Below are 15,642 nucleotides of genomic sequence, written 5' to 3' on the forward strand. Positions count from 1 at the left end.
GATTATGTCCCAGACAACCCGCGTGCCAATTTCCAGCGCGATCGCGTGGTCGACGGCCAAGATCTTAGGGGGGGCCTGGGAGGCCCCCCCCCGGCCATAGGAACTCCCAAAATACCCCGGCCTAGATAGGGTTAAAAGGGCTCTGCAGCCGACATGTATCTTACAAAAATCTCAACTTGCATGGATGTTATATGGATTGAGGAATCAAGTCTAAATGGTTTCCGAGCCCCATAACGCATTAGGGAATACTTTTTGCAATTCGCTCCACATTTTTATTCATAACACAAAATCTCCTTTAGGCAATGATCTTTTTCTGTGCTGTTATCTTCAATGAGCTCTGCAACCAATTTCCAAATGATCTTAACTTGCATGGATGTTACGAGTGGGTAATACAGTCAAATTGTTTCCAGGTCCCGGCATAAATCAGGGAATAATTTTCCTGGTATCGCCACGCAATTCGCTCATTTTTTTCATGACTGCTACACAATATTTCTTTTAGGCAGCAAATTTTTTTTATACATAGGACTGCACAGAACACAATTGAAAGCTTTTTCTCTTACAACCAGAAATGCTAATCAAATTCAAAAAGTAAAATATTGCCCTGCAGATATTTGAGTACTTGATCCGAGGTCTGATATTTATGATTTATTACATTGACCGTTATTTGCAATCAATCATACTTGTACACACCAACTGTCTGATCAATAAGCTATTGTGTTACAGGTCTCAATGCTTAACAGGGCCCCATCTTACAAAGAGTTGCGATTGACCTGATCATCCACAACTATGGACGGCCAGCAATATTAACATCAAAAGTGCAAATTTGATCAAAATAATTACTAGATATGAAATACATTCATATATTCATCCTTCGCTTGAAGATTCAGTGTGATTCTCTTTGTTTGTAAAGGAGATTGCCCCAATTTCCTATAGAAAAAATTGTGGTATGGATGGATTTCCATAGAGTTGAGATTGATTGGATCAATCGTAACTCTCTGTAAGATGTGGCCCTGTGGTACCAGGGGATTGGATTTGGGCAGAATTACCTGTAAATTCAGTTTGATTATCCATACAGGCTTGGTCAAGCCTCAAAAATATAAGTCCAACTTTCTAATGCTAGAAGTGTATCATGGACAATGGAGGCTTATACCACTTTACATGAAAAACCAAAGCACCCAAGCTTCGTACACAATAATAGAAATAAATGTGAACTAGTTTGAGTGCACGAAAGTTACATTGCAATTTAAATCTTTGGTGTAATAATATACATATTTTGCTTTAAATGAATAAGACCTTAATATGCAAAACAGTAATCGTAATAATCATATGCAACATCGACAGTGGTAAATCCAAATGTTTCTTAGTGCCGCACATTACTACTCACTACCCAGCTATAGCATTCTAGGAATTTCTTACTACCAGTTACCCATTTTTCTACACCTGGGTGGCGAGTGACAAACGTATAGTGGATAAATGGCTTGCCGAAGGACACCAGTGCTGCAGTGGGATTTGAACCCAAGACCATGCAGTTCAAAGTCTGGAGACTCGACCACTGAGCCACAACACATCTACCTTGATATAAATAATGTTGGCATTCTTCCTATATAATAAAACCCACCGATACTTCTCAACGTGTGTAGCACGTTACTTGCACTACTTATAAGTATAAGGTTCATCTTAAAAAGCAAGATTAACTAAACAATGATACAATCATATTCTTAATATAATTATTGATATAAATTATAATTACAAACTATCCCCTGGATCCAGATGTGACTGTAAATAGTAAAGGGGAAAAAAAGAGAAGAGAAACAAAGATCAACCTACAAATTTCAGAGCAAGTATTCCTATAAAATCATAAAAAGTTTTCAGTTTCTGAAGACTAACTCCAATGAGCGTTGATTGCAATGTCAAATGCGATATTACAGTAGTAGCTCGAGGGTCATTAGGAAGGTAATATTTCCTGTATGAGCTGATATAAACTCTGCTCTAGCATGGATGCAGAAATCCAGTTTCTGGCAATTCTTGCAACATACTGTACAGCTCCTTAATGATGGCATGCCCCATTTTGTTAAAGGGATGCATGGGACGAATACACCCTACGAATAAATGAATGGAGGAATAAATCTGACGTTACATTCAGATATTTATATGGTATATGGGAACATGTTTCTATTCAGAGAAAAGAATACATCTGGCTTGCTCTGTAAGGTCAATACCGGTAATTCAAATCAATGGTGATATTCATCTTTTCTCATTAATAATAAGGTTTCTCTGGTTGCTGGATCCTTGTCTCAGCTGTTAATTCCCTGGCTCCACATTAGGTCAAGTAGCTCCACATGGATCCTACCAGGAGCTTTGTAATGAGTGGGACAGTGTCCTGGAAAATGACTACAGAACGCTAGACAGCAATCTTCATGCGATAGTCAAAGGTGCCCTCTTAAAGGGTCTGTTAATGGAAGGAATGTTATCTTTGATTTCAGAAGCTTAGGAGCCACCTTGGTGATAGTTCGGCAGATCCTCCAATTGTTAGATCTTTTGCAGAACCAAGGAACGACATTTGCTTTGAATTACAACAGCAGACCTACTGGAGCACCTGTCTTAGTGTGCAAGTCACAGAGATCCTTCGCTTGTTAGATGATTTCTGTTAAAGAGAAATAATATTCTCCTTGAATGATTACAGAAGACTTGGCATCCATCTTGGTACGATAGACGCGAATAAATCCTTTGTCCAATACAGAAGAACCTCGCGTCATCTTGATGTGATGGTCGCAGAGAGCCTTCCCTTATTAAATCCTTTGTCCAATTACAGAAGACCCAGCGTCATCTTGATGTGATAAGACGTGAGATCCTTCCCTTATTGAATCCTTTGTCCAATTACAGAAGAACCTAGCATCATCTTGATGTGATAGTCGCTGAGAGCCTTCCCTTATTAAATCCTTTGTACGATCACAGAAGACCTAGCACCTATCTTGGTGTGATAGTCAAAGGTCATTCCCTAATTGATCCTTCATATGATTACAGAGAAACCCATCAATCTTAGTGCGATCTTCATAGAGATCATTACCTCATTGAATTCCTTGTATGATTACAGAAGACCTAGAGTCCATCTTGGTGCGATAAGTCAAAAAGAATTTGTTCTCTCTGATTACAGAGACCTAGCTTCCATCTTGGTATGATAGTCACAGAGTCCTTTCCTCTCGAGGAGCCTTTGTTATGATAAATGGAAGGACTGTTGTCCTTCTCGAATGGCTATAGAAAGCTTAGACGCCATGACTTCTTTGGAGCTATAGTCAGGTAGCTTTAGGTAGTTCACACAGGTCATCACCGAGGGAAGGAATTTGTCCGGGTCCTCGGAGCCTTCAAACATCTTCCTGACGATGGTGAGAGGAGGATTCAAAGACCTGAAACCTGGGGTAACAATGGCAGAAAACAAAGAGGGTTAATGATTAAGTGTTCAGATAAGTGGAAAATAGCCTCAAACACAGGCACACTGATGCGTTTCAACATGCACTCAGAGCAAACTTGCATGAATGAACAGAACACTAGAATAAAACAATATATAATAATTCTATATAATTTCTTTCTCGCATTCTAATCATATTGAAAAGCTCCAGTATGTCCACTTTCAGTGCTATCAAAGAGGGTTGATAATGTGGAAGCATTTTAGTGTAGGAATCTGACTTTTCAATCAGTTGGGATTTTACTTCAACTCAAAAACTCTTATTTCATTCAGCATTTCATCAAATAAATGAATGAAAGAATGAAGGAATGAATAAATAAACGTATAAATGAATACATAAGTAAATAATATATAACTAAATAAAATCACATACCTCCTACAGGGAGTTTGGGGCTGCCAGTGACAAACTGAAGAAACTCCCTCTGTTGGCCATCTGTATACGATGCCATCAGCTCAAATAATAGCTTCACAGCACGACTGTGGATGAAGGAAAAAAAAACAATCAATACCAATTTTTCTGCGGTCACATTACCCCTACGGTGTCCGCAAGGGGATCAAAGACTGCTGTTTTACGGATTTCTGTAAGAACCACATTAAGGAAGCTGGCACAAAAATTATATAACAGCTGTTTTCGACAAGCCCTAACGCCATCATAGGCTTGTCCAGATGCTGGCCCTTTAAGATGTTTTTTTCTCCTCCACTCTCTGTGCACCATCCACTGCACGTTTTCCTCCACACTACACTTACCCAGTGACTCAAAAGGGGTAAAATCGAGGGTCGCGCGATCACTGGGTAAGTTAAGTGTGGAGGAAAATGTGCAGTGGATGGTGCGCAGAGAGTGGAGGGGGAAAAAATCTCGAAGGGCCAGCATCTGGACTATCATAGGCGAAATGTGACTACGCCATTAATCAAGTAAACAAGGAATTGATAACAGTGATGATGGATATAATTATCAGTATTTGCATAAAAGCATGAGGGCCATTCTCTATCATGCTTGTGACCAAATTCCTTTATTAGTGTGGGGGCGTCGTGGTCTAGTGGCTAGGACTCTACGTCTTTCAATCTGAGGGACGTGAATTTGATTTCAAGCCACGTCATGTTTTCCTTCAGGAAGAAATTTACCCTCAAATTGCTGCACTTAATCAGGGTGACGTCATGGTACCAGGTAGGGAGAAATTCCTCGAAAGGTACAGTGCCTGCATGGGCAGCGCAGCTAAGGCCGAGGTAATAGCAGCAGCGCTTTGTATCCTCAGGCAAAGAGTGCTTGATAAATCCAGCTATTACTATTTTGTCTGGACATTTGATTTGTACTTAAGAATCTCTAGTCATTGATATTATAGAAATCTTAAGCCAGACAGATGGTGACATCGCAAATACTTGAGAATCCTATGTTTTTGTTCCATGACAGTGACCTTCAACAAAAAGTAGAATTGTTATTTTTTTTTAGTCAGAGCAACAGTTAATGTAATTCTACTGAAAAGAATGTTGACCTTGGGTAAATTTACATGAAAGGCCAGAAATAGTGTCTGGACCCCAATTTGTGATGTTTGGACCTTCAGTTCTTCATTAGATAGTATTCTGATTCCATGCATAAATTACAAACAATTAGCTGAATGAATGGAATTGTACCATTTTCAAAAAATGTAGTACTTCATTTAATAGTAAATTCTTCTATGAACAAATCAGCTCGCCAATTTTCAGCATGATCAACAGCCAAGATCATGGGGGCCTAGGAGCCCTCACCCCCTTTATAATCTACCAATAACCAGGCCTACATGTACTTATAGTTAAGAAACAAAAACCCAAGAAAAGGATCAATCTTATTGGTAAGAGTAAAATGAGAGGAACAATTTAAAACAAGTTTTATCAAAATCTGTTCTGAAATAAGCAAGTTAATGGACATTTAAAAGGTCTTGTTGTACTTACTCTATATGGGGATCCTCAAATTGGCAAACATGCTTCAATATGGCTAATTTTGTGAGCAACTCTCCATTTGTTTTGTACACAAATTTTCAGATTTTCCCCTTTATTTTAAATATTTCACATTATCTCCTCTTGACCTTGACATATGTGGTGTGAATTATATTCTCCTATGACATATGTTGTGCTCATCTTGTGCTCAAGATGCAATGTGAAAGATAATGAGGAAAATCTGAAAAATTGTACACAAAAGAAATGGCCAGTTGTCCACAAAATCAGCCATTTTGAAGCATGTTTGCCATTTTGAGGATCCCAAAGAAAGTACGACAAGACTTTACAAACTTCCATAACTCGCTTATTCTATAACCGATTTTGATAAAACAAGTTTTAGATTTTATCATTTTTCTCTTTCTGATATGATAGATTTTCTCCTTGTATTTTGGTTTCCTTTAAACCTTACCTATCGTGTGTATAGCCATGGTCAGGCCTGCAGCATTCTATTAAAGTCTTGATGTCCCACGGTTCACTTCGATTCCCACAGAAAAGCTGATCCAACTGAAATATTAACACAACATTTCAATCAAATAACCCTTTTCAGTCATAAATATCTGGATAAAACCACACATGAAAATAATTCTATTCTTTGGGGCCAATTCATAAGTTTTTTGTATTTTACCCAAGAATGGTGATCTAATGTGTAACGATATATCACCATAAAGCTAAGCACAACTAAGCACCATTAATAAGTGGAGCGCCTCTGGCAGTCTCACCTGATTCAATATAGCAGCAGTGCTGAATTTGAAAACTACTATAGAATAATTCACAAAAAACACCATTCATATAATGATACAATACTACATTCATTGACCCTAAATGATATTTGACCTTGATCATGTGACCTAAGACTTGTCAGTGATACTTGATTACCCCTACGTCTACATTTAATAAAAAAAGTCCATAAGCTTTGAAAGTTACGACAGCAATATAATAATTTCCTCCAACATGGCCAAAGTTCATTGACCTTTAATGACCTTTGACTTTGGTCATGTGACCTGAAACTCGCATGAGATGATCAGTGATACTTGATTACTCTTATATCCAAGTTTTATGAAGTATATCCTTACATTTTCAGAGTTACGATTATTCAACAAATACACCCACATGGCCAAAGTTCATTGACCTTAAATGACCTTTGATCTTGGTCATGTGACCTGCAACTCGCACAGGATGTTCAGTGATATTCGATTACTCTTATGTCCAAGTCTTATGAACTAGAAAAATACACTTTCAGAGTTATGGTAATTCAACAAATACCCCCAACATGGCCAAAATTCATTGACCTCAAATGACCTGGTCAAAGTTCATTGACCTTAAAACTTAGAGGATCTTACCTCTTCACCGTAGAAGCTTTGTAGATGAGAGAGAGGAAACACTGATTGGAAACCATCTTTAAGGGCCTCAAACTGCCTCGATACGCCTTCATTCAGGGTCCAACGTACAACAAGCTGAAACACAGTAAAAAAAAAAACATGGAAACACGAGTGCATTAATATATTTTTTTTATTTCAATGATAAAAGGGATTGTCCAGGCTGGAGATATTTATATCTCAATAAATAGAGTAAAATTCAGAGCAAAATGCTTAAAATTAGATCAAAATCGGATAATAACGAAGTTATTAAAATTTGCATTATTCCGGTGAAACACTTCTAGGCATGTCTGCATGAATATTCATTATGTGGGCCGATGATGTCATATCCCCACTTGTTCTTTTGTATCTTATCATATGAAATTAGGTTTATTAAAAAATTTTCTACCAAGAACTAAAACGATTGAATTGACAACTGATTAAGTGTGTTAGTTATTTATTGCCGCAACTTACTTCATTATCATGGAGACTCATCATTTACACATGTATGAAAAATGAAACAATTACGATTTCACGTAATAACATAAGAAAAAGGAAAAACGGGATATGACATCATCAGCCCACCTAATGAATATTTATGACAATGTGCATATAACCGTTATCACAAAATATTGATAAACATTAAAATTCAATAGCTTTGTTATGCGATTTTGTTGAAAATTTCAGCATTTTGCTCTGTGAATTTCGAACAGACTAACAGACCAAAAGGAAAAGTGATCACTTAGTCTCTGCAGAACTTCATCAGGCATGACAAAAATTGAAATATTACAATCTGTCTTTTAAATTGTGAAAACGATAACTTTTTACATAGTGACCTTGAAAATGCCATGTTATAACTATCTTCTTGGGTTTTTTTTACTTTTCATCCCCATATCTGCCAACTTTTTAAAACGAATAATCATACTGAAACCAGAAAAATATTGTAGGCAATGGCCCACTCAAAGTATACATAGATTACTTTGAAAAAATTTTACTTTTGCTTTCATTTTGCCATTTTGAATTTTAAGAAATCTTACAAGTTGGAAAGTATTTTTCAAACAACTAATCATCAAATCATTGAACAAGATACCAAATATCTATGACTTATATTTGTATATTAACATTTGATTGGCACCTACCTTGAGGTACTCATCTAGATTATGAATGGTGACATCGATATCCTTGCCTCCTTTCTTAAGTTCTATATTGGGGTAACCGGGCAGAGTGAAGTCTAATCCAAGCTCTTCCACTGGGCTACCATCTATACTCAGTGACTCTAGGGCTAGCTGTAGACTGGCAGCGGTCTGGGGGTAAAGATCACATACAAAGAATTAATGACGTTCCCCAGCTATGTGTGTGCAAATCCCTATCGAAGCATATCTTACGCCAAGCGCGCTGATGTCACAATAATTGAACAGGTGAGTAGTCAGCGAGAGGTATCAGCTGATATTTTTCCAGTCATCGGCACAGAAAATGTTGCTCTGTTATTTCACGAATATATTAGCTGAAATGATCTATAGACCGAAAGTTGTCAGTAAAAATCACTGATTATTTGTTTCATGAAAGGCTCCCCTGTTGCCATGTCTTACCCGACATGTCATCAACATGCCTCTGGGGAGTGTTTCACAAAGCATCTTATCAGCCATTTTCGATGACAAATTTGCTCTTGGCCAATCAGATTCAAGGATTTCAGTAGCTTACAAGTGATTTTCACTGACTAAACTCTTCTAAGCCAATCGGATGCATGGATTAAAGTACCTTGTCAGTGATAATCACTGATAATTTGTTTCATGAAAAGCTCCCCTGTTGGCATGTCTTACCTTGGCCAAGTCTTACAAAGAGTTACGATCGATCCAATCAAATGTAACTCTATGGAAATCCATCAGTGTCATATTTTTTCTATAGGAGATTGGCACAATCTCCTCTGTAAACAAAGAGAAGCACAGTGAATTTTCAAGAAAACAATGAATGCATTAATATACATTAGAAAATATTTGAACATGCATAATACATGTTGACGTTGCTGGCCGTCAATAGCTGAAATTGATCAGATCAATCATGACTCTTTGTAACACGGGGCCCTGACGGGTCATCAACAGGCCTCTGGGGAGTGTTTCACAAAGCATCTTATCGGCGATTTTCAATGACAAGTTTGCTCTCGGCCAATCAGATTCAAGGATTTCAGTAGCTTATAACAGTGTATCTTACCTGGGAGGGGTCATCAACCAGCCTCTGTTTCTGTTGACCAAGCTCTTCAAGCTGCTGGAAGGATCGGGCCAAGGTACGGTCGATGTACTGCAGGTCTGCCGAGGTCAACGTGGCCTCCTGTCCCAGGAGCCACTTGTAGAATGGCAGGCTGAGTGGAATGTCAATCTACAAGCAGGAGAAAAGAATGATAGTGTTAAAGATAAATGCCAATTGTGGAAACAATTTCAAAATGACTTCGTACAGAATCCAATGACATGGATTTGTATAAATAAAACATATGTGCCAAAGGATTCTGGAAGAAATAGTGTAACTGCTGAGAAATTAGCAAATAAGCACAGGATTCAGGTCAAGAGTCAGGCCGACATTCAAAGCAATAATAAAAATACACTGTCCCACGTGCACTTATCTGTGTTGATGATCTTAAGTGTGAACATTTTCCAGTGTAGATTTCAAGATTTCGCAAAGTTCAGTTTATGTAACTGTACCAGATCACCATCCTCGATGATATAATGACAACAAAGCCAGGTTTTACAGACTTTCTTGTGAAATCAGTGTTTACTGCAACTACTTTCATTTATCTTTAATAAAAATCTTTTCTTAGTATCAAACTAGAGGTGTGGAGGCAAACTATTGCCAGCTTTTCAAAAGGATAAGCTATTCAAAGGGTTCTTCAAATTCATAGGTCAGTATTCTGAAGTCAGGTTCAATTTAGACCACTGTCTAACTCTGTGCTGAAATTATGGGGAGCCAACAATTGTGTTAATATTGTATATTTCTTAAATGTTTGCTATTTTGTTTCCTTTTGCTTTCATAATGAAGAAAAATAATTCAAAATACTTGTTATCATTCCCAGACGATTTGAGTGCCATATAAGTTGATAAATTGGATGTGTATTGGTAGGAATTTGTGCCCCAATCGGCTCTTCATAGATAGACCACAACTTTCAACCAGGGTTTAATTTAAACTTGAGTTCAGAATACAGGCCATAGAGTTCTCGAAGTTCAAAAGAAGGGACTACATGTATCTTCCGCACTGCCTATCTCCACCTTCTTATCATATGAATTTTCAGATGTTGAGGATAGAGAGGTGATTAGGGGCTTGACAAACTAACACACAAAGGACATACACACATATCACGAAACAGGGTGGTTTCAGAAATTATCACCACTGGTGATCGCTAACACTCTCCTTTTCCAGCATTGTGATGGCGGATTGGCCATTGTAATATACAACACATATAATATGTAAAGGCTTGGTCCTACTGCACTTGCGGATGCAGAGAGGATGTAAATTGGAAAAAAATCTTGCCATCTGTTGGAAAACATCCAGTATTATTCATTGTGTAATCTTTGCATACGTGTCTCATATGCTATATATCCGTTTTGCTTGTCCGCTGTATCCATTATGAGTACGTTTTGTGTCCGTCGGCCAGTGGAACCGGGCCTTGATGAAGTAAATAATAGCGCACTGTATCACAAAAGATCTACATGTAAGCTCTGTCCTGTAATCGTAAGTGGCAATCAGTAACATGTCATCCAGACGTTACCGCGACTTTAGTGAGTAGCGACAGATGGGGCACGGTGATCATCACCATTCAGACGTGCAATCTATCCCCACTGACCACTGATAAATTTACCAATCGGCAGTGGTGCCAACATCAGAAAGGGGAGGGGGGGAGTAAGAAAAGGATTAGAAAAGAGATCTTACCATTCTAGAATCCATAAGCGCCTTAGCAATGAATCGCCCCATGAAGGTAAACTTGGACTTTATCTTGGCTACTGCTGAAGCCTTGGCATTGCGTCCTATTGGTGACGGGAAGAGGCCATGGGGCGAGTGGATGTATTTCACTCCAGCTTGTTTGCCTATATCAAAGATTGAATAAAAACATGAATGAGATAAATTTTTTTTTTTTTTTTTTCTTTCATAGAAAGATTTGATTCAAAATCAAACACAAAAGCAATTCAATTTACAGAAAAATTATGAAGCGAACATGTTCAGAACAACTGTACTTGCGTACTATTATCTAATGATAAAACAAAATTATGTTTTTGACTGAGAACCCTTTCAATATCACAATAGCGTTTCAATACGTTCTTGAAAGAGCTAAAACACAACCGATCACCCTTATAAAGTGTCAAAAAATAACACATTTAGCGTAAAGAATATAACAGTTTACAGTAGAGTATTGAGGGTCAGGGCAACCAAGCAAAAATAAATTCTTATTCAAGTACACATCATTGTTTAAAAAAGTGGTTTGGAAGTTTTGAATAAATTTTCGAGTTATAGGGCAATCCCAAAACAGATGTGAAGTACTTTCAACAGAGGAAGAACAAATTGTACATAAATTAGATTCAGACAAGCCAATCTTGGCTATGTACAACTGAAGCATCAAAACAAGCCCTCAGGGGCAAATCGTTTCATATTAAAGATTGATCAGTTGCTGTATCAAAGATTTATATTAATTAGACCTAAAACCTGTTTTGATTATTCATTTATTTTTCTACAGTGTTCAGGGTCTGACAAGGACGGTCAGGCACCGCAATACATTTGAAAATCTATGAAAGTATAAAAGCGTCCCGATCATTGACAACACAGGGGTTGATATTTTATGTGGCATATCCGATAAACCCTTCAGATCCGACTGGCTTCTGCAGAGGCGAAATGTCTGTATCTACTATTATTGTCTCTAATATAAAAGCATTGTCTTAGATGTTGGGTCTACATTCAATGAGGCTATCTGCTCTTTTTTGTTGGTCCCTCATTTTCATGAATATGTTTTCCATTTGTTGTGACAATATTTAACTTATGTATCTAATGTATGCTTTTCATTTTTTTTTATTGAGAATGTAAATAAATTGAAATTGAATTGAAATTGTTTTGGATCAATTTCTTTGCAAGTTTCAAATAATTCATAGACAACAAAAGGGAAGCCCTTGTGATATTTGCATGCCAACATAATATACAAGAATAAGAATAAAAAGACATACACAATTCCTTAACTACTTACAAAATTGACTATTTTCAGCATTTTCTGACTATTTGCGCTATTCCAGAGCTCATTCATTATAAAAGATGTAATTATGAACATATTTTGTACAACAATTCACGTGCGCTCTTGCATGAATCTGACATAATCAACTTTCAATATTACTCAAACTATGGTTAATTCTGTTTGCTAATACCCGCTATGCCCACAAAACATACCAATGCATCATTAAAAACTGAACAAGCTTCATTAGAATCTAAATTTATCTTGATGCTTGGAAAAACTGTTGCAAATAAAAATGTTTATATTGTTGAAACACCTGAACTTCAGTAAATGTTGAAATCATCTTTTTAAAACACATTTTTCTTGTTGGCACATCACAAGGCTTAAAGCAAGCTGGTACTAAGCAGGTACATTCCTATCGTTCCTAGCACATCCCTGAAAATATACACATCCCATTGCTAGTCTTATTTCTCAGACATCTTTTCAACTTGATCCGATTAAAGATGCAGCAATGAAGCTCTAGTTCATATGCAAGCAAAGCAATCATGGCTTCAAACAAGACAAAATAAAAAGAGAATGATGACCTTTCTGATTTGGTAATAAAAAAACAGATTTGAACCAGATTTTGAAAAATGATTACCTTTAGGGTCTGGTAAAAGAACAGACTCTCCTCTCCAGAGATCAAGATCAGCTCGCTGTACCTCTCTCGATACCAAGGCATAGAACTCGAGGGTGGGGCCAAGACCAGTACCAACCTGAGGTTTGTAATCAGTGAGTGAGGGAGAGAGTGAGCAATAGAGAGGGAGAAAGAAGGGAAGAGGGAGGGAGAGGGGAAGAGAGAGGATATAAATTTCAAGGAAAGAATAATGAAAATGGGAACAGAGAATACAAACAGTAGAGAAATAGACAGGAGACAGAAGGAAAAAATAGGGAGATAAATAGTAGAGCAGCAATTAAGATGTTCCTTTTCCAGAATTTCTGATACATGGCCATGTTTTCTTTTCTTACATTTATGAAATATGGGTGAAAAGTGACTTTCGGTTGCGGAGTTAGGTGTCATAAGAAGGTCTTGCACGTAAACTTTAACATTGACCTGAAAATGACCTCTGATCTTACCATGTGACCTCTGACTGACTGCAGCATAACATGTAGGTCCCATACGTACATCTACATGTACCATCCAAGTTTTAGTGAAAAGTGACTTATGGTTGCAGAGCTATGTGTCATAAGAGGGTCTTGCATGAAAACTCAAGACCTGAATATGACCTCTGACCTTACCATGTGACCTGCAGGTCTCCTAAGTACATCTACAACCCAAGTATGGGTGAAAAGTGACGACATTTGGATGCCTTAGTCTCGCCTTCACCTTAGGTGGGCGACAAAAAAAATCAGGTCTCTTTAATGCCCTTGTGTTATGAGAAACATACCTCATCCTCGTACTGTATTTCAAGGACAGCTCTTGAGTTTGCTAGGTCCTCCATGACGGACTCGGCTTGTCGCAACAAGTCTGCTCTCGATACGCTTCTCTGGAAGTGGGAGACAAGATATAACAAAAATAATATCATTGTTCAAATAATATCATTATTGTCTATTTATATAGTGCAGTACCTATGGGCCTATGTAGAAATTCTAATAATAGTAATATTAATATATATAGCATTTGTAAGATATCTTTACCTAGTTTCCTGTTCAAAGGCGCGGAAACATTAATAATAATACCAACATGCTTATATAGCACATATCACTGCCAAATGCGTCCCTATGTGCTCCATTGGATATTATTACCCTGGCTTTAGCCCCGCAGCCTCTTACAGCGCGGTGGCATTTCAAGGAATAAATTCCTGCCAGGTACCCACTTACCTCACCTGGGTCGAGTGCAGCACAACGTGGACGAATTTCTTGCTGAAGGAAATTACGCCATGGCTGGGATTCGAACCCATTAATGCTCTGCAAATTTGCTATGTCCTTAATATCTCAGAGGGCATAGGATTAGAGTTTAGATTGTAATATAGTTTTGGTTTAAGAAAAAGAGAAGATTAGGATTGGGGTGTATTTAGTTTTAAAGGTTAGGTTTTTTAGTTTGGCTCAACATGCGGATTTTCCAACGGAGCAATTGTCTCCGGAGCAAATGTCACGGAATCGGGGACGACAGGATGTGTAACAAAAGGAAACAGAAACCAAAAGAAGTCGGCATGTTTTCCAACTCACTTTCCTCCTGTCCAATCTAGGAGCGACCCGTTCGCTGTTTTCGGACGTTGACATGTCTGGATTGTTGTCTTGCAGCCTTTGCATGGCTCTATCGCGATCAAACGCTGTGGTGTAGAATAGCAGCTGACGAGTGTCGAACGGCAGTAGGAACGGGCTGAAAGAAACATGAGAAAAGAAATATTGAACTTCATTCTCTGAATGAAGATGAAAACTTTAAAAATAAAGAGTTCAGATTTTTTTTAACCATAGCACTGTCCAGGAATAAATAAATAACTAAATACAATGGCCCATATACTGAAGTCGTGTTTAACATAGACCCCAGTCTACCTTTGTGCTAAAATTAAGGGGAGCCAAAATTTAAAAATTCTGTTTAAATTGCATCAATACATTGAATGTGTTCTGTTAGGGATTCGTGTCCCAATTTGCTCTCCATAGATACACCACAACTTGAAGCCAGAGTTTAATTCAAACCTGACATCAGAATACGAGCCAATCAGTCTTACCATAATTCTTTAGTATATGATATGTCAAAGACTTGGGACTAAGAAATATTGTAGGTACATGTACGGGGTATATATGTCACCAACACATTTATATACATGTACAAACCACCAATATCAACTACATGTAGATTTCTTTTTTTTTGTAAGCAATCCCATAAATCATTCAAACGTTTTGTTCATCCCGCTCACATTTTTCGATGCCCTAACTTTAGTTAGAGCACAACAGGTTTCACTGAATATAATAAAGGTGTTCATTGAGACCGCCTGGGCCACGTCTTACGTAGAATTATGATTGATGCAACAATCATAACTCTATGGATATCCATCCGTGTCATAATTTTTCTACAGAAAATTTGCCAAATGGCTTTTGTGAACAAAGGAGAACACACCAAATTGTCAAGAAATCAATGAATTTATGGATATACATTCATATCTAGAAAAATTTTTGAACAAAAATGCATTCCATATGCTGACTATGCTGGCTTTTCATAGTTGTCCATAGATGCGATTGATCGAATCAATCGCAACTCTTCGTAAGAAGGGCCCTAGCTCAGGCATAAAGACCATTTTTGGGGGGTCTTCCTTTGGTGGTCTTTATAGGCTATTCACTCACCATGCCTGTGCGACCGCATTAAGCCAAGACGGTAGGTTCCCAGTCATGATCACCAAGGGATCCTGTAACTGTCTGTTAGCCTTCGCTGACAGCTTGCTGTTCACAAACTCACTGCTACCTAACGCCTGCTGCGGTAAAGCTCCCTAAAAACAAAATGAAAATAATAATAATGGTCAGCTTTTGTATAGCGCATAACACATAACAAATAGTCTCTATGCGCTTGAGACAACAAAGGAGAGGAAGAGAAGTGTTGGTGAGTTCATTTTGTTGAGGCTTCGTACAATTTAGGTACAAATATAGGTACATATTATGAAACAAACATAATATTCAAC

General features: G+C 37.8%; 1 protein-coding gene across 1 annotated transcript in view; it reads right to left on the reverse strand.

Moving 5' to 3' along the window:
- Positions 1-258: 258 nt before the first annotated feature.
- Positions 259-15,642, reverse strand: part of LOC121429481 (E3 ubiquitin-protein ligase TRIP12-like) — a 66,304-nt gene continuing 50,920 nt past the window's right edge. The window contains exons 32-42 of the mRNA XM_041626506.1: positions 15,311-15,453; positions 14,195-14,348; positions 13,414-13,512; positions 12,627-12,741; positions 10,705-10,859; positions 8,998-9,162; positions 7,929-8,093; positions 6,775-6,888; positions 5,844-5,938; positions 3,837-3,940; positions 259-3,411 (exon numbers count right to left, since the gene is read on the reverse strand). Coding sequence (XP_041482440.1) covers positions 3,215-3,411; positions 3,837-3,940; positions 5,844-5,938; positions 6,775-6,888; positions 7,929-8,093; positions 8,998-9,162; positions 10,705-10,859; positions 12,627-12,741; positions 13,414-13,512; positions 14,195-14,348; positions 15,311-15,453 — 1,506 coding nt within the window. The 3' untranslated portion in view covers positions 259-3,214. The remainder of the gene's footprint in view (positions 3,412-3,836; positions 3,941-5,843; positions 5,939-6,774; positions 6,889-7,928; positions 8,094-8,997; positions 9,163-10,704; positions 10,860-12,626; positions 12,742-13,413; positions 13,513-14,194; positions 14,349-15,310; positions 15,454-15,642) is intronic.

Source organism: Lytechinus variegatus, chromosome 16 (genome assembly GCF_018143015.1).
Source record: "Lytechinus variegatus isolate NC3 chromosome 16, Lvar_3.0, whole genome shotgun sequence".
In the NCBI taxonomy this organism is placed as follows: domain Eukaryota; kingdom Metazoa; phylum Echinodermata; class Echinoidea; order Temnopleuroida; family Toxopneustidae; genus Lytechinus; species Lytechinus variegatus.